A 27,879-nucleotide genomic window follows, 5' to 3' on the forward strand; every position below is an offset into this window, starting at 1 on the left:
GAAGAGAAAGGAGACCATGGAGGGCTTTTTGGCTGCATCTCATTGGTAACCTTTGAATCCTTACTTTGAGGAAAATATGAGGAACTTCCATTTTTTATTGCAGTTTTGTAGAAAATGATTTAAAGCATTTTTCTGATTTTTTTTTTTTATGTAACATTTGCTCATCAAATAGCTCCCTAACAAAGAGAGAGATGGCTTTGCATTTTTAGGTAGGAAAACATCTAGTAGCTGATTCCCTTTCTTCGTGTGTCTTCCTCAGTCTGGAAAGAATACATTTTATATTACCCTCCCAGTGAGTCAGGAGTGGAGCAAGTATTCCAATAGCTCCTTGAATAGTTTATTTTCATAGTGTATTAATGCTAAGCATTTCTTTATCGCCTTCTCAGAGGACTTTACAAGCATGAACTAGTGAAGCCTCACAATATGCCTGAGAGGGAGGGAAATGTTCTCTCTAAGGCCCTACTTAATTTGTGATATTACGGAAATTGTGGATCCTGCAATATTAGGCTTCCACCACAGTTTTGACAGTGGGAGCCCTGCGATGCACGGTGCTGACATTGAGAGTCCAGCCACCCTGGGGCTGAGAACCAGAGCCCCTGCTCTCAGCCCCGGACTCCCGCTTTCAGCCCTGGGTCCCCACTCTCAACCCCGAGCTGCCCACAGCGGGAGTCCCTGCTCTCAGCCCCGGGCTTCTGCTCTCAGTCCTGGGCAGCCGATAGCAGGAGCCCCGGGCAGCCAACATGAAAGTCATGGAAAAGTAACAATGGACCTTATTACCACAAATAATAAAGTCCATTGTTACTTTTCTGCAATTTTCCATGGCTTGTCCATAACTGAGCTGCAATTTTTGGACAATCATCCCACGATTCAAGTAGGGCCTTAGTTATCTCTGTAATACAGAGCCACGAAGGCCCAGATCCTCAAAGGCATATAGGCTTCTAACTTCCACTGACGTCAGTAGATGTTAAGAGCCTAAGTAAGTAACACTAGGGATCTGGGCCGAAGGGCCTCCCTCATTCATTGCCTACTGAAGTAAATGGGTGTCTTTCCATTCAGTGTGTTTCAGATCAGGCCTTACAAGTCAAGTGACTTGTGCAATGTCAACTCTTCTCCTTCTTGATATGTCCTCTGCCTCGGTCAGTCTATCCTCCTTGTACTTCATAGTCGTCCACTCAGGAGGTTCTCTTCCAATTTATTGTCTTCCTTTGTTTCTGCTTCTCCTGTTCCCATCCCTCAAAAACCAGAGAGGTACCAACAAGAGGTGTCTATGACAATAAGCGCACATCTGATATTTCACTCTTGTAACTGCCATCTTCCCTCATGCCTCATCCCTTGCTGTGCTGAGTCAAATTAAGTGTCCAGCCTTGCAAATGCACCCGGGTGAATAATTGCATTGAAATAATGGCATTTTTCTGATTTTTTTTTTTTAAATTTTTTATTGTTGTTCTGTTTCCTGTTGCAGTGTGAAAGACCGAGCCAAACAGCAGAAACTGAGCAGCTACTGTAACCAATTATATAGTAGAAACTGCAAATTCACAAAGTGCTGTCAAATGTACAAAGCAAACAAACTTGAGGGTAGGGGAAGACAGTGGAACATATTTCTTTCCCCTCCCTCCTAGGGTGACCAGATGTCTTGATTTTTATAGGGACAGTCTAGATATTCAGGCTTTTTCTTATATAGGTGCGTATTACCCCCCGATTTTTCATTCTTGCTATCTGGTCACCCTACTACCCCCCACCTCCAATCTAGCTTGATTTACAGCAATCTTAGGTGTGACTTGTACCAGTACTAGGGGAACAATATCAGACAGAAGTGCATGTGATTTTTTCCAAGTTGTCAGTGCCTCTTTACGGGCTGGGAAGGGTGGGGAAAGATGAACAGTAACTGTGTATCAAAATACTTTACAATGTATATTGTGCTGGTAAAAAAAAAAAAATGATAGGCTAAAACTAATAATAGGAGATGTAAAGATGGGGAAATACCTTTAATGCCCCTCACCCCAATCTTCCAACTTTCCATTGTCTAGTTTCAGGGAAACCAAAACCAGAGGTGCAATGGTTCAAAGAGGGAGCCCCCGTAAAAGGAGGAGATGGCGTCCAAATATACGAAGAGAATGGAATTCATTGCTTGTGCTTGACAAAAACCCACTTGGGAGACAGTGGATCCTATAGCTGTACAGCCTTCAACCCTAGGGGTCGAACTTCCACCAGCTGGGTGTTAAGTATAAAAAGTAAGTAAGTTAGGGTGCACCGACATGCACTTTAAGAACTATGGGTGGAATTTTCAAAGCTACATCAGGGATTTGGCTGCAAAATTTCCATTGAAATTAATTCATAATAGAAATTTTAATTCCCAGGTTTGCCCTGCCACCAACATGGTGTGTGATCTTGTGCAAGGCCCTTTATATCTGTGTGTCTCTGACTCCTCCTCCACACTCCCTATTTGTCTTCTCTCTTGTGATCCTTCAGGACAGTGACCGTCCCTCACTGTGTTTTTAGAGTGCTTGTCACACTGGGGGTCCTGATCTTGGTTGGGGCCTCTATGGGTGTTTGTAATAAAATAATGTAATATGAATGAGAAAGAGAGCAGAGACCCTATCCAAAGGGGTCTGCACCTTCTGCATGTGACCCTGTTGGAAATTGCTTAACACTTTACATTTGCAGAGTGTTTTGCATTTCTGAAATGCTTTCCAAATGCTAACTGATCCTAATAACGCTCTTGTGTGGTACAATAGGTAGTAAGGAAAGGAGTGAAATAAGAATTACATGGTGCCAGATCAAACTCTCAGGTTTTGCTCAATTTTTGAGCTTGAAACTATTGAATATGAGATTTGCTGGAAAGATTCATCAGGATCTTAGCAAACACTGGGCTAAATTATGGTTTTTTTCCAATGGTTCTTTCACCTGGCTGGGGTTTTGTTACAATGTTCCAGTCATGTTGATGCAACATTTCTCTGTCAGCGCTGGTATTGTTCACTCTTAAACCCGGTCACCTGAGGTTCCTCCGCAACAGACTTCCTGCCTTGTCAGAGTCCTATGTCCAGCATGTAGGCAAAATCCTTAATTCCTCCTCTGTTTCATTGCCTAATATAGAGAATTGTGAAAAACCTGATCCTTCCTGTACTTTGTACTTCTTCACTTTCTGAGAATAGATTTCAGTCCCTCATGGTGGCCTGATGCACATGGCTGGGTGTTGGGTTTCACTTGAAAAAACAGAGCCTAATGCAAAGCATGAAAGATAAGCAAAATCTTTGAAGATTATGCAGGGTGCCCTATCTTTTTGGTTCATTGGTCAAAATTGGTTTTGTTTCCAAAATATTATTTTCTTTATGGCTGTGATCTTTCACATGTATGTGGAAATGATTCTGCATTGTCATTCCAGTATATCCTCTTAGCCTGTTGAGTAAAACTCCCAGAGGAGTAGTCATTTGTTAGCCCTATATTAAAGAATCCACTTTCACTTTTGACTTAAAGGGCCTAAAGTTGAAGAGATCGCTCCATGGTTTTCCAGTGTCTTGAAGAGATGTACAGTGAGCGAAGGGCAAGATTTTGTGCTGCAGTGTTCTGTGGAAGGTACACCTGTGCCTCAGATCACCTGGCTCCTCAATGGTAAGAGAACTTCTTCTGGCTGCAGAAACACATGCTCACATACACAGAAATGCATCCAGATGTTCAGATACCTAGGGGATGGGCACGTTATAGAAACCTAGATGGCCAAGCAATATATACTGCACAGAATTTGTTAGCTTCCCATAATAGGGTATGTGCTAAATAATGAGTCTGGGTACATTTAAGGCGCAGTTGGGAATGTTTTCATTAAGCAATTTTGTTCTTTATTGCAATTTTGATGTGAATCCAGCAGGAGGCTCTTGTGGCAAGGTTGTGCCGTGTTGTTGGGTTTTTTAAGTTTCGTCTTAATAGCAGCACAACAGAGACTTCAGAGAATAAGTGTTTAATCTGATCACGTAAAGTTACTTATTATATGTTCCACCATTATCCCCAAGAGTGACATCAAAATGGCAACAGGAGTGCTGGGGAAAGAGTGAACCTGGCATCATTACCCCCATGCCTGATCCCTGCCTCCACTCTTGGCTCAAATATCTAGGTCCAGTTCACAGTACATTTTAGCTATTGCATTCTCAAGCCCTAGAAAGTCCAGTCAGTTCTGTGCCACTAAGCCACCTGGTCCATTAAGCTTTTTGAAGCTGGAGGACTAAAGCTGCCAAGATTAACCTCAAGGTGGCTGAGATATCTTTTATTGGACCAATTTCTGATGGTAAGAGAGACAAGTTTTTGAAGCTTGTCTCTCTCACCATCAGAAATTGGTCCAATAAAAGATATTATCTCACTCACCTTGTCTCTCTAATATCCTGGGACTGACACGGCTACAACAAAACTGCATACAACATTAACCTCAGTGCATTTTGTATCAGACTCTTGTTTTGGGGGTTGAGGGACTTAGCCCCTGCTGTATCTCACACATCATATGCACTTTGCTTATTAAAAAGAATACTTGAAATGCCGTCAACATAAAACACGTGGATTTTTAAAAAAAGATATTCCCTGTTAGCACTTTGTGTCATTAAAAGTGAAAAAATGTTTAAAATTCCATCTGCCTTTTCATCTCCAGTGCTGTCTTTTGTGCCCTTAGCTCAGCTGGGACAGTGAAATCAGTCTGGCAGTTTCACTTTCCATTTTTCTGGTTCTTCCTGTACTAGCAAGCTGTTCTTTGGATTTCTGATATTACACAGGAGGGGAATGTTTATGTCCAGAACTGCTTACAATTATTTTTTCATTTTATTAAAATATTTCTGTTCATATCAGGTTTAATACTCTGCAGTCCAGTCTCGTTTGAATAAATGAACAATCCACAAACAAAACCCTACATGTAGCTCTTAAATGCCCTAAGAGTTCCCTTTAAAATTCAAGATGGGCCCATGCTGCTGTGTTCTGCTTAGAATCCAAAACTCCTCAAAATTCCAGGGGCAGAAGAGTTTAGACTTGGGATTTTTTGGTTCACAACCATCTCTGCCGAATGCTAGCCTCATTTACTCACTTTAACTCTTATAATCTGATCTGGTATTCACAAAGCATGAGTTAATTATTTCAGGTTCTCACAGATCATAGTTTTTAAAGGGAAAAAATAGTATGCTTTGTTATCAAGCTGCTTCTTTCGGGGTTGCTTTAAAGTGAGTTGTTTGCACATGATCCTTGATTACAGGGCCCATTTTTAAAGTCATTCAATGTGAATGGGAGAACTCAGAAAGGTGGCAGGGAGAGTAAAATCTGACTTTGAGATTGGTATGTTCCCACAGCCTGGCCTGATCCCCTTCTCAGTAACTCAGCAGTGCTCCATGACTGTAATGGAAAAGCCCCTGTTTTATCTACAATGATAAACACATGTGACAAAAGCCTTGACCTCTCCCACTGGAAATAACTTGTCTGGCTGGCTGAAGACTACAAAGTGCTCCTGACTTTCCTGCCCCGGATGGAAGTACTGCAGAGAAGGCGCACTCCCACGATTAGCCAGGGGTCGGCCCTTTCTCCTTCCCAGGCCAAAGCTCCTCCTGCTCCTGAAGGATTCCCCAGATCGTGGAATGGCATGGTTACACACAACTGCATGTTGCTAATTCCATGTCACAGCCTTCCCTTTTCTGCGCTTCATAGAGGTACACTTCATTTCCAAATGCAGGAAAATGGGCAGTGTCCTGTCAGAATGACCCTAGACACAGTGCTTCATGGGTGATGTGCAACATCAAGCCTCTCCAACTACATGAAGAAACTCCTCTCTCGGTAACCATTATCAAAGTCACTGCTGACAAACACAGTCTAGAAATCAATAAATGCAAGATTGTTATAGAAAATCCTAGATTTTCAATACATTTGGATTGACCTTCCTCCTGCTTGTCTCTATGGCCTTCACATACCTGGATAGTTGCCTTTACAGTTGCTGACAGGGAGTACTGTATTCTACCAAAGCACCCTGGTTAAAAACATGAATCTCTTTGGAATTCACATTACACCGTCAACACTGGCAGGTGAAGAACAGACTTAAGGGCAGAAATGCTAACACGGGGAGCCACTATTTCCTCTCTCTCCTCCACCCCCACCCCTGCATTGACTGCATATTATTCAGGCTTGTTCATAACCATCTTGGCCACATCATGACTTTTGATTTCCAGTTATGAGCCATCACGTGCATCCTGGAGCCTCAGTAAAACATCACAGAGAATCTCTATACAACTGTGTTTCATCCTGTATATTTTGCAGCCAAGAATCCTTTATTAGCCTTCATGATGGCTTTTGGCTGTTGAACTGCTTCGGGTTGTTTTATCCACAAGTATTCTTACAGCACAGTGGCAAGCAATCCTGTGTGCCGGGATTGTGTGGAAACCATTATTTGTATTACACTAGTGCCCCCAATGTAGTAGGCATTGTAGAACCACATAGTGAGAGGCAGTCCCTGCCCGAAAGAGCTTATAATCTAAATACACAAAGGCAGGAAGGGAAACAGAGGCACAGAGAGAAGTGACTTTCACAAGGTCACACAGCAGGTCACTGTGTGTTGCAGAGCCAGGAATAGAATGCAGGTTGGTAGGCTCCGCGTCCTGGGCCCTATCCACTAGACCACATTACTTTATAGATGCTTATTCACACACTCTAACTACATGCATGCTAACTACAGTGCGGTACCAGTCGACAATGAGGCATTTTAAAATACATCTTTTGTAACAGAATACTTGCAATTGGTGCATGGCTTCTTGACGTACAAACTATCATAGCCACCTGTAATTTATGGAACCATGACAGTGTTAATGAGGAGATGCATCTTAAAAAGCTGGTGTTGGGGGCGGGGGGAACGGCCACATGCTCTATTTTAATGTGAATATTTTGGAAAGTACTATAATGTGTATATAGCATTTTGAATGTACTCAGCTATTATTCCGAATACGAATAATGCATAGTGTAGGAAGATTCTTATGACTTTACACTATGCACAACCCTCAAGAGGAAACTGGGAATGTCTGCCTGGGGAGTGAAGAAAATGGGTTTGCAGCTTGTCCAGAAGGCTAACTAATTTGGACGCTGGGAATCTAAGTGGTAGGTAGTGAAATGTGATGGGTAAGGCTGGCCCTGATTCTATAAAGATTTGTGTGTATGTTTAACTTTAAGCATGTGCATAAAACTTTTCAAGATCACAGTCTCTGACTGCAGTTTCATCAGTATGGGTAGGGAGGCAGCCTTTTAGGTAGATGGATCCCAAACCATTTAAGGTTTTATGGGTTAAAAGCAACATCTCAACTCCACTTCTATACCAATTGGCAGTGATGAATTTGAGTAATAGAAGTGTAAGAAACTCTAATATTAATAAATTAAAATTAGGAAAGTTGTATATTATCCAAAAGACAAACTTGCTACTTTCATTCCAGACTCTTGGAACATACTGGTCTATTTTAATTCTCTTCCCTCTCACTTTTGATTGTGATACATAGCTGTTTATACATCACTTGGAAACACATTTGAATGGATTATAAACAATATTTTAATGTTGGCATTTCTTTTAGCTTTTCCATGTACACCCTCTGGGATGCCATGTTACTTAAGGATCCAACTGGCTATTGTGATATCCATTTGAATATGACCAGTGCCTTCCTCTCTGCCAGTTAGACAGACATTTCAACACTGCCATAGTGCTATCCATAACCAAATAAAGGAGAAAGTTGGGTATCTGGTCCTGAAATGTTACTCTAGGCAGAATAATAATGGCAAATTGGCATATATACAATAGACAAGGCAATGAGGCAGACTGTTTGTTCTGGAAAGGATGTATTGGAATGTACTGTCTTGGTATTTGGAATGTAATGCTTCTTCCTGCCTGCAGAGCATAGATCCCATCAGTAGGCTACTGCTTTTAGAAGAAAACTAAATTCTCTTTTGTGAGCAACCTAATTTCTCCACAATTCTAGTAGAAGTTGATTCCATTTATTTTTTCAGGCTGCCATCAATATGATGGAGAACATAGGCAACCCATCACTGTTTCTGAACAGCAAAACTGAGATAACATCAATATTGACAGGGGCTCATAAACTGGCTAGGCCCAAAAAAAAATCCATCTCAACCAGTAGCTGTCATTTACATAGAAAACAAAATGATGGACTTGACCTTAGTGACATTTGTGAAGTGCTTCCAATTCAAATGGTAGTGTTAATCTGGAAGCATTGCTTTCTCCGTCAGGTACATAAAACATGTAAAGACTTGCACACCTCTCTATATTGTAGCTCAGTGTCAGGGACATGTATGAGAATTAACATATCCCTTAACACTCAAACAGTTTTTCATACACTGTGTCAGCTCCTGGCTGTGATGCAGCTGCTTCTGGTGTAGTGCACAAGGAAACTGCTGCCTTCATAACCTGTGTTATTCTAAATGCACTCATTGGATTAAAACTCATCTTTTCTGTCCTTCGATTTTATCTGCAAAAGAGCAGGAAGTGTAAAGCTGGTTTAGACGATGATCTGGATAACTTGAATATAATTAAAATAAGCATTGTAAAGGGGACAGCAGCATCTTTCCGGTACTTGGTACTTAATGTCCCCAAAGATTAGTGTGTAGGTGAGGCGAGGGGAATGGAGTTGGAGAACTATTTTTTAAATATTGTTGAACATAATTTTGCATCTTTACACAAGATATTGTGAGAATTATTTGGGGGGAAATATTATATACCAAGCATTGAGCAACTGTTGTAAATGTTGCCTGAGAGACCATGCAATACACTCAAGGTGTAGCTTACTGTCTGGGTTTCACACTTTTTTTCAAAAATCCCTGATAAGAAATAATGTATGGGATAGGATCCTCTGGTAAACACCTATGGAAAGTGAAATTTAGAGAACAGGGTAGGAAGGATTTCAAATAGAAATGATATCTTCCCAGCCTGATAGGAATAAGAAACTGGAGAAACCCCAGAATCAGATAATTTAAAAGGAGGAGCCAAAATGCATGGTCTTTAATACAGTGTGGTAACTAATGGAAAGAGCAAGTTAACAACCTCTCTGTGTAGAGATAAACCATTATAAACCTTGAGCACACTGAGGAAAAACATAAGCATAGAGAGAGAGAGGGAATTCCATATGCAGCAATAATTCACTGTCATGCTCATCAAACCTGAATAAAGCAGCAGTGAACAATACAACCTTTGTTTTTCGTATCCAGTCAGTCACTTTACAGACTTCACATGTCATTAGGGAGTTGACGACGACAACAGCAGCAACTGAGACCTAAAATACTCTCAGGGTACATCTATACTGCAATTAAAAACCCATGGCTGCCCTGTGCCAGCTGACTCAGGCACACGGGGCTCGGGCTGAAAGGCTGTTTAATTGCAATGTAGACATTCAGGCTTGGGCTGGAGCCTAGGCTCGGATCCTATGAAGGGGGAGAGACCCAGAGGCTGGACTCCAGCCCGAGCCCCAGCATCTACTCCACAATTAAACAGCCACTTAGCTTGAGTCAGCAGGCATGGGCCAGCCGTGGTGTCTAATTGCAGTGTAGACATGTCCTAGCTGGTTTATGCTACAGTGTCACATGCATATCTTTCAGTAACCATTCAGCATGCCATGTATTTTTGTCAGCTGAAATTATGTGAAGCTTAATACTTTCTCCAAGCCATAGCACGAGGAAACCCCCACTAAAGATCAGCTAGCCTGGTAGATGAATAAAAGCTATAAATGATCCCGTCTGTAACTACATCTCAGTGCCTGTATGGAGAAGGCTCCAAGAGCTGCACCTAGTTGTGCAAATTGAACAAGATCTTCACAATATCCTGGAACCACGGGCTTTTTCCATCTCTTACTGCTCCCATGAAGCATCGTTGCCTACAGCACATTTTCCAGTATTGTATCCAGTCTAGTTTTGAATGATCTGAAACTTCCACCAATTCCCTTTGGAGACTCTTCCTCTTCCTTTTACTCAATTTAGCAGAGTTTTCCTGCTTTTTACCCCAAAATAGTTTTGTCCTTAGTTTAATCCTGTTATTCCTAATAATGTTCCCTTTTGCCTCCTGAGCCACTTCTCACTCTCTTTGCTGTTTATGGCCTCCATCTCCGTATAGATAGTTACTTGGAGAGTGCATAACCAAGTTCTTTACGTGGATCTGTTAATCTCTTGTAAATCGGTACCATCCAGCCCTTGAATCATTTTAATTGCTGTTCTCCAAATTCCCATCAATTTAATGTCAACTTTCCAGAACTGAGGTACATGGAACTATACCACAGTGTTCTAGGAGTATCTCACTGGAGCTGTATGAAGAAGAACTGCTCTCTGTCATGATGCTTGTTGTCTGTAATTCAGAATTGCGAAACTTTCGCCAAGTGTTACCCAGACTGAGGCTTGCGAGCCACAAGTGGCTCTTTAATGTGTCTCCTGCAGCTCTTTCCAGCACATGATATTAAAACACTGTGTGATTTAATTATTAACCAATCTTATTACTAACCAATCAGGATGTGTTACTATGCTGTTAACCAACTGTAGTTGATATAATAATACTTGCTCAGTCATTTTGCTGTGAGAATATATAGTAAATGAAACTATGTGAAATACATATGGTAAATGAAACATGCTACTGTGGCTCTGTTGGGTAATGTTGATTGCTAATTTGGCTCCTGAACCACTGGGATCTCAGTATCACTGCTTTAGCCTCTCTTCCTCCCCATATATCATTGCTAGCTTCTATCTAACATGCAGTGGTATGGCTAACATCACTGTGTTCCAAATATCTCCTTGCTAAATGTGCTTTTCAGATTGTTTACCGATTTTCCCACGCTGAATCTCATTTTGATGGGTTTAAAAAAGGACGAATACTACCTCAGTCTTGTAGCAGAATAGTCCCCCAAGTTGTGTTTTATTTTAGGACAGATTTTAATAAATAATCGAGGAAAATTTCCATTCTTCTGGCATAAATTGCCAGCAGTAAGATACTTTTTGTTATTGTTCTTGCTGCCAAATTGTCATGGAGATTTGAATGGTACGCCCTGGGAGAAGGGAACAATTCCCTACTGGGAAAATTGTTTTTATTAGGTGTAAATCTAGACAAAGGGACATAAGGTAGACTCTGGCTGTTGGTTGTTTCACAGGACAGATGATGTGTTGGGTTTTTTTGTTTTGTTTTGGTTTTTTTTGTTTGTTTGTTGTTGTTTTTTTGTTCTGTGTCCATGATTTGATGAAAGGGCAAGTAGTTCTGCAAACAAAGTAAGTCAAAGTTAATACCCAAAGAGGAAAATTGAAGCACCAACAAATTTTGATTATTTAATATGGCAAAAGAAATGACACTGTTTTTTCACAGAGAACATTTGCATGGCTCTTTTGCTTATTCATGCTTGAAGAAATGAGGAAATTCATTCCTGAAGAAATTCATGCCTGAAGAAATTTTGTTCTTGGTAAATCAGATTGCATACTGACTGCATTTATGCATGTCCTCCTCTGATATTGGAATTATTTTTATTACTGTAGTGCCAAGAGTCCTAACCAGGATCTCCATTCTGGTAAGTGCTTCACGGCCACAGTATGGGAAGATGCTCCCTGCATCCAAACAGCTTGCCATCTTGGGCCTCAGTCCTGCAAATAATTATTTGGACTCAACTGGATTATTGCCTGCAAAAGTGTGGGATTGGGGCCTAATTTTAGGACAAATTACAGCAGTACGCATAAGAGTAGAAGAGAGGATAAAGGAAATAGCAATACAGCCATGCATGGTTTAGGAAGTGAATGTTTTATGTAGTGCTGGGAGGTTTAACCCTGGCAGTGTTATTGCTGACTCCCAAAAAAGGGGTTAAATGCTGACCCTAAGCTTTTCAAGGGATAGAAAGTTACTCATTTTACAAGGTGGTAATTTAGAGGACAAATAGTGGATTGAGATCATCCATCTGGGTATTGTATAGCAATATAAGTACTACACAGCAAGACTTCAAGTATCAGGTGGAAATGGAGTATGATAGCAAAATGACTTCTGGCACTCTCAGTCCTAGAAAGTAGAGATGGTAAAAACCTTCTAGATCATTCAGTTACTGGTTGGTCTCTATAAACTCCAGTATTTTGTCCTAGCTAACTTTAAATGACTCAGACAATGATATTTCTCTTGGAGATTTTTTCCCCACTGATTGAAATGTTTTTCCAATTCAGCCTATTATTTCTTTGCTCAGTTCCACCCCATTTGCTCTTAGCTATACCCCAAAGGATGACCCTAAATCCTTCCTCAACTTAGTATTTATACACAGCTATCAGGCTGTCTTAAACCTTGTCTAAACTAGGAAACTGTATCAGTGATGAACCAATACTGGAAACTAATTAAAGACCAGGGGAAACAGATTTCAGTAACATTTCAGAAACTAAGACTGAGACTTGGTGGAATTTCCTGAAACAATCTTAAAGCAGTATTATCTGGTTCACACTAGCGCTTAAACCATTTTTCAGTACCTGCTCAAGGGAACCAATTAGTGAAAACCACATTCAGGAACAGTCAAGTCTTCTACTATAGATCAAATTATTCTTGTCAGTAACCAAGCCATTTATACTTAGCTGTAGTTCTCTTACTTTTTCTTCCTAAGTCAGTTCCTTCAGCCTTCATAATTTTTGCCAACTTGGAATGCCATCAATTTGTTGACATCTTCCTAGTACTAGAAGCACTGAGAACAGTACATTAATATTATTATGTGTGGTGTAGTAGCAGGTAAGAGTCCCATTCATAGACCAAGACCGCATTGTGGTAGGTGCATACAAACACAGAACAAACAGATGGTCCCCGCCCCAAAGAGTTTACAATCTAGGTTCCCATGACTGGATGGCAATACCACCATCTAATTTCAGACTGGTAGAAAGTGTACACACAGTTGTTTGGACAAACAATTGTTAACTGTTTCTTACCAACCTGACCATGAATCTTATTCAAAGACACAGGGCCAAATCCTGCTGTCTTTACTCAAGAAAATGCTGAAGGAAGTCAGTGGGAGAGTTGTCTGGGTAAGGACTGCCACATATAGCTATAATGACCACATTTTTTTGGATCCACTTGGAATGTTACTGTTGTAATCAAGGGAGGGCAGCACATGGGCAGGAGAGAGCAGAATTTGGCTCTGTTTTGTAACATAGTTACAGCCGTTAAGATTAAAATGTGCATTAAAACTGAGCAATGTTTGTGGATTTTATGGCCTGTTGAATGTAACGTGTTAAGAAATGTTCTCTTCATGTCTGCAGATGAACCAATTCAGTATGCCCATTCCATCTTTGAAGATGGGATTGCAAAGCTGACTGTCCAAGATGCCTTACCAGAAGATGATGGTGTTTATACCTGTCTGGCGGAAAACAGCACAGGACGGGCATCCTGCAGCGCTCAAGTCACTGTCAAAGGTGAATGTTTCAAAGATAAATATTCCACTTTTGCAGTAGAAATGCTCCCTGATCTACAAGGATTTGCCTTGATTTTTTTTTTCTTGTTTCTTGGCTTCCATGCTGACTTGTTCATGAATTGGCTGACTGTCTTCACCCCTTTCCAAAGGTAGCTTAGATGCAGTTGCAGACATGTGGCTACTCTTGTTAAGGCATTACAATTCTGAAGCATAAAATAATATGCAGGATGTAGGAATGAGTAGAAACGCTATGACCCCACTCAGAATAGTTTTATGTAACAAGCAACAGTGGTGCAAGGAATACCACTGCTAAAGGTCTGCAAATGGCTGGTTTGGAGTGGCCAGGTAACTGCAGGACAGTAGTGTCGGTGATGGAAGCAAAACGAGTGCAGTATTGATAACTAGCAGGCAAGGAAAGGTATGGAACAGAGGATAGCATACATACTGCCACCCCATTCCTCGGAAATGCAGTGTTCTACCTGGGGACAGAATTGCAGTAGCATGTGTGATGCCATAGTACAACTCCTCACACCTTGACCCAGTGGGGCTAGGAGTTTGGCAGCACACTTGACTCCCAGATGGAAGCATTAACTTAAAATTGCTCTAAAATGACACCTTCTGGCTACTTGGGAGCAGCATCTCTCCGAGGCAAGGGAGTCTTGGTGATATGAGAGGAGTAGGAGAGGAAAGCTGTGATGAGTGAATAGATTGATCACCTATCCTTGGAAACTAGGAGTGCTCTCTGTAAAGATCAATGCTTGTAATGCTCTGAATGCTGGCAAACCGAAGGAATCAGCAGCCCGCTGAGTTGGTGCAACGGATGGCTGAATGGCTGTGCACTTTATGGACCTTCTCCCATCAGGTCTGTCCCATGCTGACCTCTTGCCCTCTTACTTGGGACCTTGCAGGAAGTTTACCCCACCCTCACTGCACAAGGCCTTCCCCCTTACTCAGAGTCAAATCAACTGCATGCCAGACCAGGAGAACAAGCAGTGGATGCACTCTTTTCAATAAACCCACCCATGCCCACCTTCCTGATGCCCACATGAATATCCCACTGCATTATGGTATGTTTCCCCAAGCATCACCCAACCATTCCACAAGACAGGCCTCCAAATTTCATGATATGAACATCTGATCATTGTACTCATGAAGGCAGGGGGGTTGATCTGGACTGTGTGCGTCTCATTCATTGTGTATTTGTTGGGGAGGGAGACAGTTGCCTTCACTGAGACTGATTTGAGTGGGGCTTGAAAATCCTGATACATGAAGACGGGATGGCAAGAGGGGAAATCCTGTTCTGTGTTGAATAGTAAGCACAGGCTCGCTTCAGCTTTAGCTCATTTACTCTCATCATTCGAATGCAAAACCTTTTGGTGCATGGTTAATGGGAAAATGCACATTAATCTCAGGGATTAGGAAAACTGTAGAGACTGCAGAACAGCAACTATATGGAAACGTACACAAGGGCCAATGCAGGACTCATGCTGCTTCATGTAGATCAGAAACTATTTTTGGAGTTTGCATTTAGTCCTTGTCATTGGCCTGCATTGATTTACAGCTGCTGCTCTTAGGAGTTTGTTCCTCTGCTTTCCATCTCTGCCTGGTTTCTAGGATGCAAGGAATCAGGGGGGAGAACAGGAGCAGAGTTCGATGTTTGTGGGACTCACTGTAAAATCACGTGTTTAACAATGTAACAGATTTAGGCTACCCCCTATAACTCATGACATCCCTGCTGCTCTTTGGATTACATTTGCTTTCTCTGTGATTCAGATCAACATGGATTTTCTTGCCAAAAATAGTCCCAAATTTTAAACTCTGATTTAAAACATCTCTTCTCATACATTTTCATAAGACGCTCTAGCAAATACTAGTTGGCATTAGTGTTCTCTGAAGCACTCAGTGCTGGTGGTGCAGCCTCTCTAAATGCTTGGTTTGCAAGGGGCAGATTGCAGCAGAAAATCAATGTACATACTGGAAAAAGGCAAATGTCATAAATCCACTCCAGACCAGACTCTTCATTTTGGGATAATACCTAGTGTGTGACCCATCTCTTCCCCCTTTGTATTCCTCTCTCAGGTAATTAAAGTCCACAGGCCTAATCCACCACTCCACTTGTTCACACTCACAGCTACAGGTAGCAAAGTAAATAATAGCAGTGTGCACTTAAATAGCAACTTTCAACCAAGGATCTCAAAGTGCTTCACCAACGTGGGTTAACAGTAACATTCCTTTTTACATATGAGGAGTCCCTGAAGGTTATTGCCTTGACTTTCAGCAGCGCTGAGTATTGAGTCCAATGGGAGTTGCAGGTGTTCAGTGATCTCAAATTCAGGCCACAGATGATGTACCTAGAGTACACAGTGAGTCAGTGGCAGAGATGAGAATAGAACCCACTCACTGTCCCTTGCTCTAACCATTAGATCTGCTGTCTCCCTGACTCCAGTGAATAGCAATAGAAAAGAGACCAAAAGAGCAATTTTATAAGCTCCCTTTGAACCTGAAATGATCATTGGCTTTGAGCAATTTGTATTCAGTTCAGGTCAAGCTGGAGAGGAAACAAAGGTTCCTGATGTATATCAGTATTGCTTTGACACCAGCATAAAGAGTTCTCCTTTCCTGTAATCTCTTCCCTGGTCCTTGGCCATATTTCTGAATCTACGTGGAACTAAACTTCATTTTGCGTAGCAATTTTGGCTCAGTTACTATAATGACACAAACATATGATGAAGGAGCAATAACATCTGCTGTGATGATTTGGGGAAGTTTACCTGGAGTGAAATGTCTTGAAAATTCAACTTGGGCTTTGTCTAGTAATCCCAAAAGCTCTTTTCAGTTTCATTTTTCAAAGAAAACAATAATTATTGAATTAAAGCAAAGACTTTCAAATAACTTGCAGAAAGGGCCTATGCAGGCAGCATGTAAAATGAGTGGCAAATAATTTGTAAAAGGAAAGTCTGCTGTTTGCACATTGCAAGATCGTATTTAAAACTGAAAGATTACACATTCCATAAGGTAAACAGGGTGTAAAAATAGCCAAGACTTTGTCTCTTCAGACCCCTGCTGCTCTCCCTTGGTCTGTCCCTATTAGACCTATTACTTTGTTACTGTCAAAGGTAATTTTCCTATTGTGGCATTAATGCAGGAAACTAACACCTCAAATCCCCTTATGGTTAAAAAGGGCCTGATCCAAAGTCTGTTAAAGTCTGTGGGAGACTTTCCATTAATTTCAATGAACTTTGGATCATATTGACTAGTTTGGGCCATTGTGATAAAGCATTTCTTTCCCGTCATCAGTCTCAGATTAATTTGCAGCTGGGGCTTTCCTTATTAATATAATATAGGGCCGAATGTTGCGAGGGGCTGAGCACGCTGCACTCTTATTCATTCTAATGAATGGAAGCTGAAGGTACGCAGCATTTCACAGAAGGCCCTTAGCACCTTCACGGATTAGGCCCACACTTCCATTGATATGACAATTTCAAAACACTTTGCAAAGAGTAAACAATTAATCCTCCTATCATCCTTGTAAGGCAGGAAAATGTTATCCCATCTGACAGATGGTGAAACTGAGATCAATGGAGGTTAAGTGACTTGCCCGAGAGGGTCTGTGGCAGAGCCAGGAATAGAATCCAGATTAAGCAGTAATTCTGATGATGAGATAGACTAAGTATGTGGAGAATCCTAAAAACCTAGCTGCCTTTGACTTCAATATTATGCAGCTGAAATGTGATAAGGTTTGATTTCCAAGAAATGAGCAGCACATATTTAAAAACCGGTCTGACAAATCTTTTCACATAAGGGCCTTTTCTAGCTTTGACCTCCTCCAATGGAATGCACTGTATACTGTGCTATGCTAATGATTATTACATGAGGAAAACCAGATGTGTGCTGAAACGGTAAAAACCAGGCTAGTCAAACATTCACTACCAAACTTTCCAGTTGTCTGGAACCAAGTCATTTCCCTCTGCATTTATTGGAAATTCCTGGATAATTCAGACTTGAGTGCTGCCCTCCATTACATTTGAATTGTCAAGGTTTCTGTTGTATATATTTGGGGGTTGATATTTTTTAAAAGTCAAGTGAGCAAAATGCGTATGCCACTGCATGACTAATTTGCTTGTGTAATTATTGTGATTGTGTGTGCAAACCAGCCAATTACACATGTAAATGGCAGTGGTTACCCAATTTGCACATTGAGCTGTGAGATTGTGCATGCAAATTAGATACACAAGCATTTTCACATATGATTGTGCATCCAACTTCTAAAAGTGTCATCTCCTTAATGGGCAGTGCATATTTGCAACACAATGTGCATTGAAGTCACCTGAGATGCAGTTATAGTATTATATCCAGAGATAGTGATTTTAGATGCTGAAGTTGAAATATAAGGTAGCTATTTATAAATCACGTATAACAATACTTCTACAATTCTTCCTCTATAGGTCTTAAATTGCTTTCAGAGAGGTGGGTAAATATTATTATCCCCATGTTATGGACAGGAAACTGAGGCACAGAGAGATTGTGTCTTGGACAAGGATTATAGCAAGTCATTGGCAGAATTTGGAAGAGAGGCCCAAATCTGCTGACACATAGCCTGCACTCAATCTCCTAGACTATGACTGGCAGCATGGTCCCACTGGTATATATTTCGTATACACTAACATTATAAAGCCCTTTGAAGCACTGTAGATATTCACTAACAAAAGCAAGGGAAACCTCTTTTATTAACAGTGTAGACTGGTCTAAGCTACGAAGTTTCGATCCCAACTACTCCAAATCTGGGTTGATTCTGGATCTCCATTTATAAATATGAAATGATTTTGTTACTGTAAGGATAAAACAGCTCGCTTTGGTATCTAGGGAAATTTTCCTTCCACTTTGCAGTTAAATCCAGCAATACACAATAACCAGATCATCTGACTAGTAGTGTGTTCTGCTTTCATAATTTGGGTCTGTCTCTTCCCCAGGACCCTCTATTGCCACTGGTTTATCCTCAGCAGTGGCAATATCTAGTCATGAGGATGGTGGCAACATGAATGCAGGACAGAAACTTTCTTTTGGTGCAGTCTTCCTGTTCTGCCACCACCAAAGTTCATTTTGCAGACACTCATTCTCTGCATGCTGCTTTCTGTGCAGAAAGTCTGCTTCCTTAAATTGCTTCTCTGGCTCAGCAAATGCTATGCAGTGAGGGCTGCAGCTCTTGCTAATGCTCTCAACTCCATTTCTATCCCTTGCCAAAGGTTCACTTTTCACATCTTCAGTTCTGTGCCCCTCGCACCCATTTATCACCCTCTGTTTCCTATTCATAGATATTTATTTATACTGCCTCCCCGGCATAAGTATCTATGTTGGGTAGCCTGAACCCTCATAATCTGATTAGTGTAGGCATTCATTGATCAGTGGACAAGCAGATTAGTCACCTGAAAGCCTGTCAGTCTCTGCTGTAACCATTTTATCACAGCAGTGAAGGGATATGCTTTCTGGAAAACGAGTTGGTTTTGTTCCCGCCACTGTTCAGTCCAGTGTGAGTGGGGCTACAACACATAATTTAGTGGATGACAAGCTTTCAGGTAGGACTCTTCTCCACATGTTTGTATTTGCTTGGTAGGTTGTATTTGCTTAGTAGGTGATTTCTTTTTACATCTTAGCATGACCTTTCCTGGACATTAATTTTTTATCGAGGTTATCACTGATATTCCATAATCAGCCTCTTTGAAGCATAACTGAAATTCTGCATATTTGTGTCACGGAAATATATATTTCTGCCTGAGATACATGCAGTATAATGTTCTATTTATATAATGGGATTGAACATTGGTTACAGCTGTTCAGAGCTGTAGGTTTACCTGAAAGTACCTGGCAGAGGACCACAAAAGACTTTTAAGAATATACAGATCAGTCTTTTGTTGCTCATTAAAAAGTTATACTAAGCTATTGATCTAGAAAACCTCCTTGGCTACATAAGCAATGTATCACGGGACAGCTGTGAAAGGACATGTTTTCGTTATCCTAGAAATGCAGGGAAATGTCAGAGGGAAGCTATAAAGCTCAGAACTAATGTAGTCATTGGAGAGAATGATTCCGATGTATTTTAGCAGTGTCTTAGTGTGAATATTCCAGCCCTCTTTGTATGTTTCACTGGCAGCTGCAGGCCTTGTAGGATTAAGCTTCTTTTTTAACAAATTCCTTCTCTTAACACCCAGGGTCCAAACATGGAACAAATGCAGGCTAGAAATAAAAGATGAGGGACAAAAGCAATACATGAGAGAGAGCTTTAAATCAGCGGTTCCCAAACTTTTTGGCTTGAGGGCCACAAATATAATTTTTTACAACCCTGAAGGGCCACCAGTCTCTGCCAGCAGCCCTCCTAACTCCCCCCCTGCAGCCAGAAGGAAGGAGTTCAGCGAGGAGTTCAGCTGCAGCAGGGAAACCATGCACTCCACCTGGGTCCCTAGGCAATGGCTCCCTTCTGCAGCCAGGGGGACGGGAGATCAGTGCTTCCTTCCCTCTGGCTCCAGCAGGGACTCCAGAGCCTAGGGACCCAAGCGGAGCGCTTTGTCATGCTCCCTGATACAGCGAGGGGGAGGGGAGTGCTGATCTCCCGTCTCCTTGGCTACAGCAAGGAACCTGCACCAGCAACACACTCTGCCTGGGTACTTAGGCAGTGGCTCCCTGGTGCAGCCAGCGGGAGGGGAGCAGCGGGCCACTCTGAAAGACCCTGCGGGCCAAAGGTTGGGAACCACTGCTTTAAATGATGTAGGACTCATTCCATCAATATGAATGACATTTTCTAAAGACAGTTTCATGATATAAACAATTCCCAGGAAAAATGGAACTAAATTTGAATGGAAATGAGGGATGTCTGTGTACAGAAGGAACAAAAGCGAAAAGGTAGGAATTACATGAATATTTCTTGTAAAGAAAACACAAAGTTGAGCTACATACAACCAGATGTAGTTAATTGAAAACCCCTCTAAATCTGATGGTGTTCTTGCCACACAAGGTGGTCACGTGCGGTGGTTTCTAAACCATTACCTACTATCAGGATAAAGAAGAGAGATTTTTATTTGCAGTGTTGTTGTAACCATCTTGGTCCCAGGACATTAAAGCGATAAGGTGGGTGAGGTAATATCTTTTACTGGACCAACTTCTGTTGGTGAAAGAGATAAGCTTTTGCACTTACACAGAGCTCTTCTTCAGATCTGGGAAACTGAGTGTCACTGAGCCAGTCAGTCACCTTAGGAACAATCCTTCATTGGCAGGGAGATGGACTGCACGATCAAACAGGACTTTTCATCTCTGACGTCGGTGATGCTATAAACATCGCATCCTTTTGTCAAACATTCTGTGCTGAACAAAATGCAATCACCAAAATACATTAAACAACAGTGGCAAAATACATATAAACTAGTTTAAAAACAAGGCCACACAGTTATCCCAACAAAAGTTCCCAAAAGCAGCTGACTGGTGGTAAATCAAAAAGTCATGCCGTTAAAACTATCTCTGTGAATGAGCCTGATTTTATGAAGCTCTTCAGAAAGTATTGTGTAGATTGATTCAGAACAGGTGTGATGGGGTTGTCAGGAAGATGTTGGCAGAAGAAATCAATAGGAGCTGCCGGTGTTCAGCTCCTCAGAAAATTAGACCCTAAATTCCTGAGAATAGGGTGCAGTTTGTATTTTAGAGAAGTAAAATGGACTTGGATTCTAACTCTAAACCTCATGATTGTACAAACTGCTCGTTGTGATTCTAGCTAAAGTTATGAATTCACCCTTCCAATAATATACACACTTTGAAGGTACTTTCAATCTAACTGTATTGAACTTCACATCCACAAACCAATGGCTTCCCAGACCAGCCTGTGGTTATCATATGCTCTTGCTTATGAGACAGCCCTGTTGCCATTGTACATGTGAGTGAATGGGAAAGGGAAAACCAATCACATGTTTCAGTCACCTGCATGGCATCCGTTCTGGTTCCCATTGCTTCAGGCACTCATGAGACCGATTTAGATATCTACAAGCTCTGCCAAACAATTACATAACAGTTAAAATCATTAAGTGAGCAATTACATAACGGTTAAAACGGTTAGCTGAGCATTGGTAGTCCAGTGGGTTAATGTATAAACCTTTCATCCCTAGTGCCTCAGGTTCAAGGATGATTTAAATCACAAAAGAGAGGGTGCTGGGGAGCTTGTCTCTAATGCACAAATCAGAAAGTACATGATAACTTTGTGTAGCATCTGTCATCCACACCATATCCCAATGTCTAACACTGTCACAGGGTTAGAATAAATACCTCAAGGATGATGAGGCAGACACGCAGGGTCTTCACTAGCTTTTTTTACCTGGAGTTAATTGATCATCAATTAACTCAAAGCAGTTAAGACCTTTATAAAAGCTGGTTTGGATGCTTACCATTCATTTATTCCTGACTGCAAACATGTTGTTCAACCTAGGGATCAGCCAGAAATTAAAGATTTGGGAGTATCCACACTAGCTTTTACAAATGTGTTCAGTACTTTGAGTGAACTGGCAATCAAGGTAAAAAACAAAACAAAAAAACCTACAGTGTAGACAACTCCTCCCCCCCCTCCCCCCCCCCAGGGGAAGTTGTTCCAGGTATACGGAGCTTCACAGGAGAAGGCTCTTGCATCAACAGAAATGAGAATGTGTCTTTGGGCAAAGGAGGCTGCTGAATGGTTGGAGGAAGTCATGAGGGAAGCAGAGAAAAGCAGGGTCTATGAATTAGGTTGCCGCATGTACATGGAGGACAGTATTGAACTGGTCCCTGAGGTGAACTGAGAGCCAAAGGGATAGTTTTGAGACTGGGTTAATGAGCAAATGCTGCTTTGTAAATACCAGAATCTTTCTGTACTTACTGACATCTAAACAGTGGAGGTATGGGGAGACATAGAGAAGAGAGTCAGTATAAGAAAGTGTAGGTGAGGATAGCCACAGAAATGGCACTGGACCAGTGGTGGGCATGAGCAAAGTTGCAGGGGTGAGAGGAAAGGAAAGTTCAGAACTAGTGATTGCATCAAGATTATGGACAGAGGAGATAAATGGAGATTTTAGTTTAGGGAAACTGAGGAGATGGTGGGGGCATTTGAGGATGCTCCTCTTGGTTAAGAAAAGCACTTCTGTCTTTGAGTCAGCTAGCTAAATGGAAAAGGCCTTGAAAGGAATACATACATCAGAGTGTAGGAGTAAACATGGTGCTGAGAGCAGCAATGGGAGATTCTTTGAAGGGATCCTTCAACAGTGCACAGCCAGTAAAAAAATCTTCACACACAATCCAAAAGTTTGCTTTTGACGTTCAGAGCTGAACTGCTGCATTTCTGATTGACTTTGTCTAATTCTCTGTGAATGTTCAGATTCACGATGCTGCCGTCTTGCAAATGTTGAAAGAGCTCTGGAAAACTATTAACTGTGTTCCTAGAACAACAAAGTACCAACTGTTTGAGCTCTAGAGATTGTCTCCACTACCCAGGCGAAACCTAGAACATCATGTTCAATTGGAGTGGGGTCAGATCAGGCCAAAGATGACAGGCGGAGCTCTCCTGCCCACTCAGCAAGAATGTATAGTTAAGGGACCACACGGTGCTCTGTTGTAAAGTCTATGGTCCCACTCAGCAAAACACCTAAGCATGTGCTACAGTCAATTCTTAATCAGGAAAGCCCCTAGGCTCATGCTTCAGTAGCTTGCTGAATTAAAGCCTTTGTCAGTCGGAGTTGGGAATAGTCACTTTTCTCATGGTGCACAGCCAAGTATGTGTTAGGCAGATCATCTCAGCTTTCTGTACCACAACATCATTCTATATATGCCACAGATGTTACAGAAACACTATATTTTACGGATGTATAAAAAGACTTGTAGCCTTCATTCCCCATTTTGGCTAATTTTTGTGTCTGTCTGAATTACCAGCTGCACAGATATCAGAGGGAACCATATAATTCTTTAAAATTGAGCTAAAAGCTTTTCTATACATAAAAATATAGTGATTTAAGTCCATTATCTCAGGAACTTCCAGGGCTGGAAGCGAGTTCCTAATTCCTCTGCGGTGCTATGAATCTCTCCTTTTCCAGTAGTAAAATGCATCCGGCATTTCTAGCCCTGTAGCACTTCAAGATACCTGACGGAAAGTTGTGACTGTTTTTATGTATAGAAAAGTTGGTATTGGTACATGACTGAAAATGTTGTGGCTCCATTTAACCCTGCCGCACAGCCAGTTTTCCTTTCCATTTGGGCAAGTCACATCACTTGTCTGTGCCATCTGTAAAATTAGGATAATGACAGTGACCTCCTTTTTAAAGTGCTTTGAGATCTACGGGTGAACAGCACACGAGCTAGGTTGGTATCGCCATACCAAATCTGATCAGAGATTGAAGGAAACCAAAGGGTTCTTTGTGAATTGAAATAGAATAATAGGATTTTACTATGTCACTTGGATATTCCTTTGAAAACAAAGGCACAAACCTACTATTAGTAAAACCTGTATCCTTAACCAGCTGCTGCAGGATTAAATTCACCCCACCCACCCAAAACTTGAGTGTTTTGACTCTGTGCAGGTGGCGTGCATTGAGGTTGGAGAGGAGTAGTGAACAGAACCCCTTTCTGCTGATTATGCAAAGTTTGGAGGTTTAAGCATGACTCCGCAGCCCTCCTGTAGCCAGCCCTGAGCTGTGCAAGTGAACATCTAAGGGAGCCAACCATGTGCAATTCAGGTAGCAGAACACCAAATCAACACCATCTCTATATTTGGCTTAAGTAGTGCTGAGCATCTTGCACTGCCCTCCACACGGACAAATTTTGCCCATAGAGTGGAAGAAGCACTCTACAGCATCTCCAAAAAATATTTATAAAACATGTACTGGCTACTGCTGTGTAAGTGGGCAGGTACATTTTTTCAGTAATTTTAACATTTTAACACCTATTTAGTACATTTCATTTGGGGATCTTACTGTTTTACAAATATTAAGCCTAAAACTCCTCTGATGGTGGTGTTCTATCCATTTTACAGTTGGAGGAATGTAAGGCAAAGAAAGGTTAAGTGACTTACTGTAGATTAACAGTGGGTGACTGGCAGAGCTAAGGAATACAGCCTAGCAGGTTCGTACAGTTGTATTTTACAGGAAATATTTCCATGTAGCTTCAAGCTAGCCAGGCAGTACCCTGACTTGCAGTTCTGTTGAAGATTATAGAATGCACGGCATGTTACCCACTTTTTGCCTGGGTAACCCTGGACCTTGGTTTGTTCTTAGTCCTATTCAGTTTTCAAATTAAGAAACAATTGACTGTAAGCAAGCTCATGGTAATTCTACATTATCTTTACAGAACATAAATGCCAAGTAAGCCAACAATCCAACTAGTTGAGTGTCACATCTCTGATGGTGGCTAAACTAGATGCTGTGGATGAAGGAGTAAAACTTCTATAATGTACATGGAGAAATTTTTTCCCAACCCTTACTCCAGCTGATATCCTGAAACATGAGGGTTATTTGCTCATTTCATTTTGTCCTTGTTTAAGTCCAAACACTCTTCTATTTTAAGTTATTCTTAAAAATGACTGTTTGTCTCGATATTCTGTGACAGTGAGTATCGCAGATTAAGGTTACGTATTTTAATTATACAATAGTTAACAGGTCCATTCTGTTCTGTCCATACATATATCTCTTATTGTCCCTAACGGGAGAAGTGTACATAAATCTACACAGTCAACATTGACCCGCTTAACTTACAAAGTCGGATGAGCCAGATCACACAACGCTCATTGTGTTAGGGGAGTGTGTCCCCACCAGCTACGCTTGCATTGATAAGCAAACTCTTTTTCACACCATTTTTTGAAACACTGTCTCTGCTGCACGTACGCCATTACCAGAGAATCATGGAGCCCGCTCAGCTCTGCACTATCATTATGAGCATCACAAACACTTCATGACTTATTCTGCAGTATTTTTAAGGCTGAGACAGGAGCCGCAGCATGGAAAATTGCAATGTTACTCAAGCCGTCCTGCTACAAGACATAGAATGAAACGATTCCCATTTGCTGCTGGCTGTCACACAGCAGCTGCAGTCAGTGGAGCACCGCGTCTGGTCCCAGGAAACAAGCACTGACTGGTGGGATCGCATCATTATGATGGTCTGTGATGATGAGCAGTAGCTGCAGATCTTTTGGATGCGTAAAGCCATTTTCCTTGAACATTGCACAGAGCTGTCCCCAACCCTGAAACACATGAATACTCGCTTGAGACCTGGTTTGACAGTGGAGAAGTGAGTGCCATCACTATGGAAGCTAGCAATGCCAAACTGCTACCAGTCAGTTGGGAATCAATTCGGAGTCGGTAAATCCACCGTGGGAGCTGCTGTGATACAAGTGTGCAGGGCCATTAATAGATTTCTGCTAAGAAGGGTAGTGACTTTAGGAAACGTGCAGGACATAGTGGACGGGTTTGCCGCAATGGGGTTCCCAAACCGTGGCAGGGCAATAGATGGCACGCATATCTCTATCTTAGTACCGGACCACCTTGCCACACAGTACATAAATGAAAGGGGATACTTCTCAATGGTGTTGCAGGCCCTTGTGGATCAAAGGGGATGCGTCAACATCAATGTGGGGTGATCTGGAAAGGTATATGACACATGCATCTTTAGGAACTCAAGTCTGTTCAAAAAGATGCAATCAGGGACTTTCTTCCCTGACCAAAAAATAAGTATTGATGATGTTGAAATGCCATTGGTGATCTTGGGAGACCCTGCCTATCCCTTTCTCCCCTGGCTAATGAAGCTGTACACTGGGAACCTGGACAGCGATAAGGAACGGTTCAATAATAGGCTCAGCAGGTGCAGAATGGTGGTGGAATGTGCCTTTGGACATTTAAAGGCGCATTGGTGCAGTTTGCTCACTAGGTTAGACCTAAGTGAAAGCAACATCCCGATAGTTATCTCTGCCTGCTGTGTGATCCATAATGTCTGTGAGACAAAGGGGGAGAAGTTCCTGTTGGGATGGGTCATGGAGGCAGATAGACTGGCTGCGAACTTTGAGCAGCCAGATACCAGTGCAACGCTGAGAGCCAGCCGCGGAGCACTGCGCCACAGGGAAGCATTGAAAACCTGGTTTTGTAATGAGACACAGTAATGGGAGTCACTTATTCATGCTGTGCCTTCCCATCCCATCCCCTTCCCTTGCTGCACTGTGCCTGCACATCGCGCCCATCCCCATGCTTGTAATAAATAAAGAGTAGTGAATTGCAAAGAAGTAAAGTTTTATTGCTCATCCTTAGCCGTGAAGGGAAAGGAAAATAATGTAACAGTTGGCTAGCATTCTCATGGGGCTGTTAAGGGATACAGAACCAAGTGTGTCTGTGCAAACAGCAAAGAACCCACATTCCTAGTTCTTAAAGAGGCTGGCACCTCTTCCTGCTCCCCTCAACCAGTGTCGAAAGGAGCACATACTGCACCCTGCTCAACCTCCTCCTAGAACACTTGGGGATGGGGGCTTGGAGAGAGTGCACTTGTGGTTGATGGTTTTGCAGGGGCTACAGAGGAAGTCTATCCTGCCGCTGATATTCCTGAAGCTCAACCAGACGCCTCAACATTTCTGACTGATTCCTCATTATACGCAGCATCTCGTCCTGTGTTGCATGCTCGTGCCCCTGGGCTGCTTTCCTCTTCTCCATGTCCATGTTCTGTTTTTCTGACATTGAAATCCTCCAGGCTGTTTGCTCCGTGTCAGCAGCCTCGGAGGCGTTCATCGTCTCACTGAACATGTCATCCTGAGTCCTTTTAATCTGCGACAGCCACTCAGCAGCCGTGGAGGCTGCGCTGAAGGCCACGCTGTCTACCGTAAGGCAAAGCACAAGGTATCCAATGTTAGCTCGTCCCCTGGACGAAAAGCGGTATTGCAATGTAAAAAGAACTCCTCTCTATATTCCAAAGTGAACACTAGACTTGCATGTCAATCTCTACCTATTGCACGGGTTGGCGTGGCATCTCAGCTATGGTGGGTAAGAGTCTGGTGCAACCATTTTAGGGAAATCTCTGTAGCACAATGTATGCTGCACAAGTCCACACTTCCCCAAGCAACAGGATTGTTCAACTCCCATTACCCTCCCAAAAATCGGTTTTGAGTATGGGGGTCCAAAGGGCATGGGGGGGAGGGGAGGTTGAGGTGACATGTCTCTGGAAGAAATATATGGGCATCCGTTCCTGGATCCTTAACCCCTGCAACAACAACGTCATGTCTAGGAACTTGCGGTGCAGGGACCCAAGAAACCATCCATGGCAGGGGAATAACATGCACTGAGTATATTGAGTGGATATTGTAAACTTGTGCCATCTTCCCTAGATGACCATGTGTGATATCAGTCTCCTCAGGGTAACACAGGTGGAAAGGGAGGATTTGCTGCAAGCATCTCGGTACAGGCCTGGTCCTTATGCTGCTATGCTGTGTTCCACGATGATGCCTGCACATTTAATA

The 27,879-nt window shown here is 42.1% G+C and overlaps 1 protein-coding gene across 2 annotated transcripts in view; it reads left to right on the plus strand.

Annotated features, from left to right (window-relative positions):
* Positions 1-27,879, plus strand: part of MYLK (myosin light chain kinase) — a 325,439-nt gene that overhangs the window by 162,226 nt on the left and 135,334 nt on the right. For both annotated transcript variants that reach the window (XM_067549625.1, XM_067549626.1), the window contains exons 9-11: positions 2,028-2,231; positions 3,475-3,609; positions 13,246-13,398. In XM_067549625.1, coding sequence (XP_067405726.1) covers positions 2,028-2,231; positions 3,475-3,609; positions 13,246-13,398 — 492 coding nt within the window. The remainder of the gene's footprint in view (positions 1-2,027; positions 2,232-3,474; positions 3,610-13,245; positions 13,399-27,879) is intronic.

The sequence above is a fragment of the Emydura macquarii genome, unplaced genomic scaffold (genome assembly GCF_026122565.2).
Source record: "Emydura macquarii macquarii isolate MOO-44397 ecotype Brisbane River unplaced genomic scaffold, CSIRO-AGI_Emac_v2 contig_1253, whole genome shotgun sequence".
Classification (NCBI taxonomy): Eukaryota; Metazoa; Chordata; order Testudines; family Chelidae; genus Emydura; species Emydura macquarii.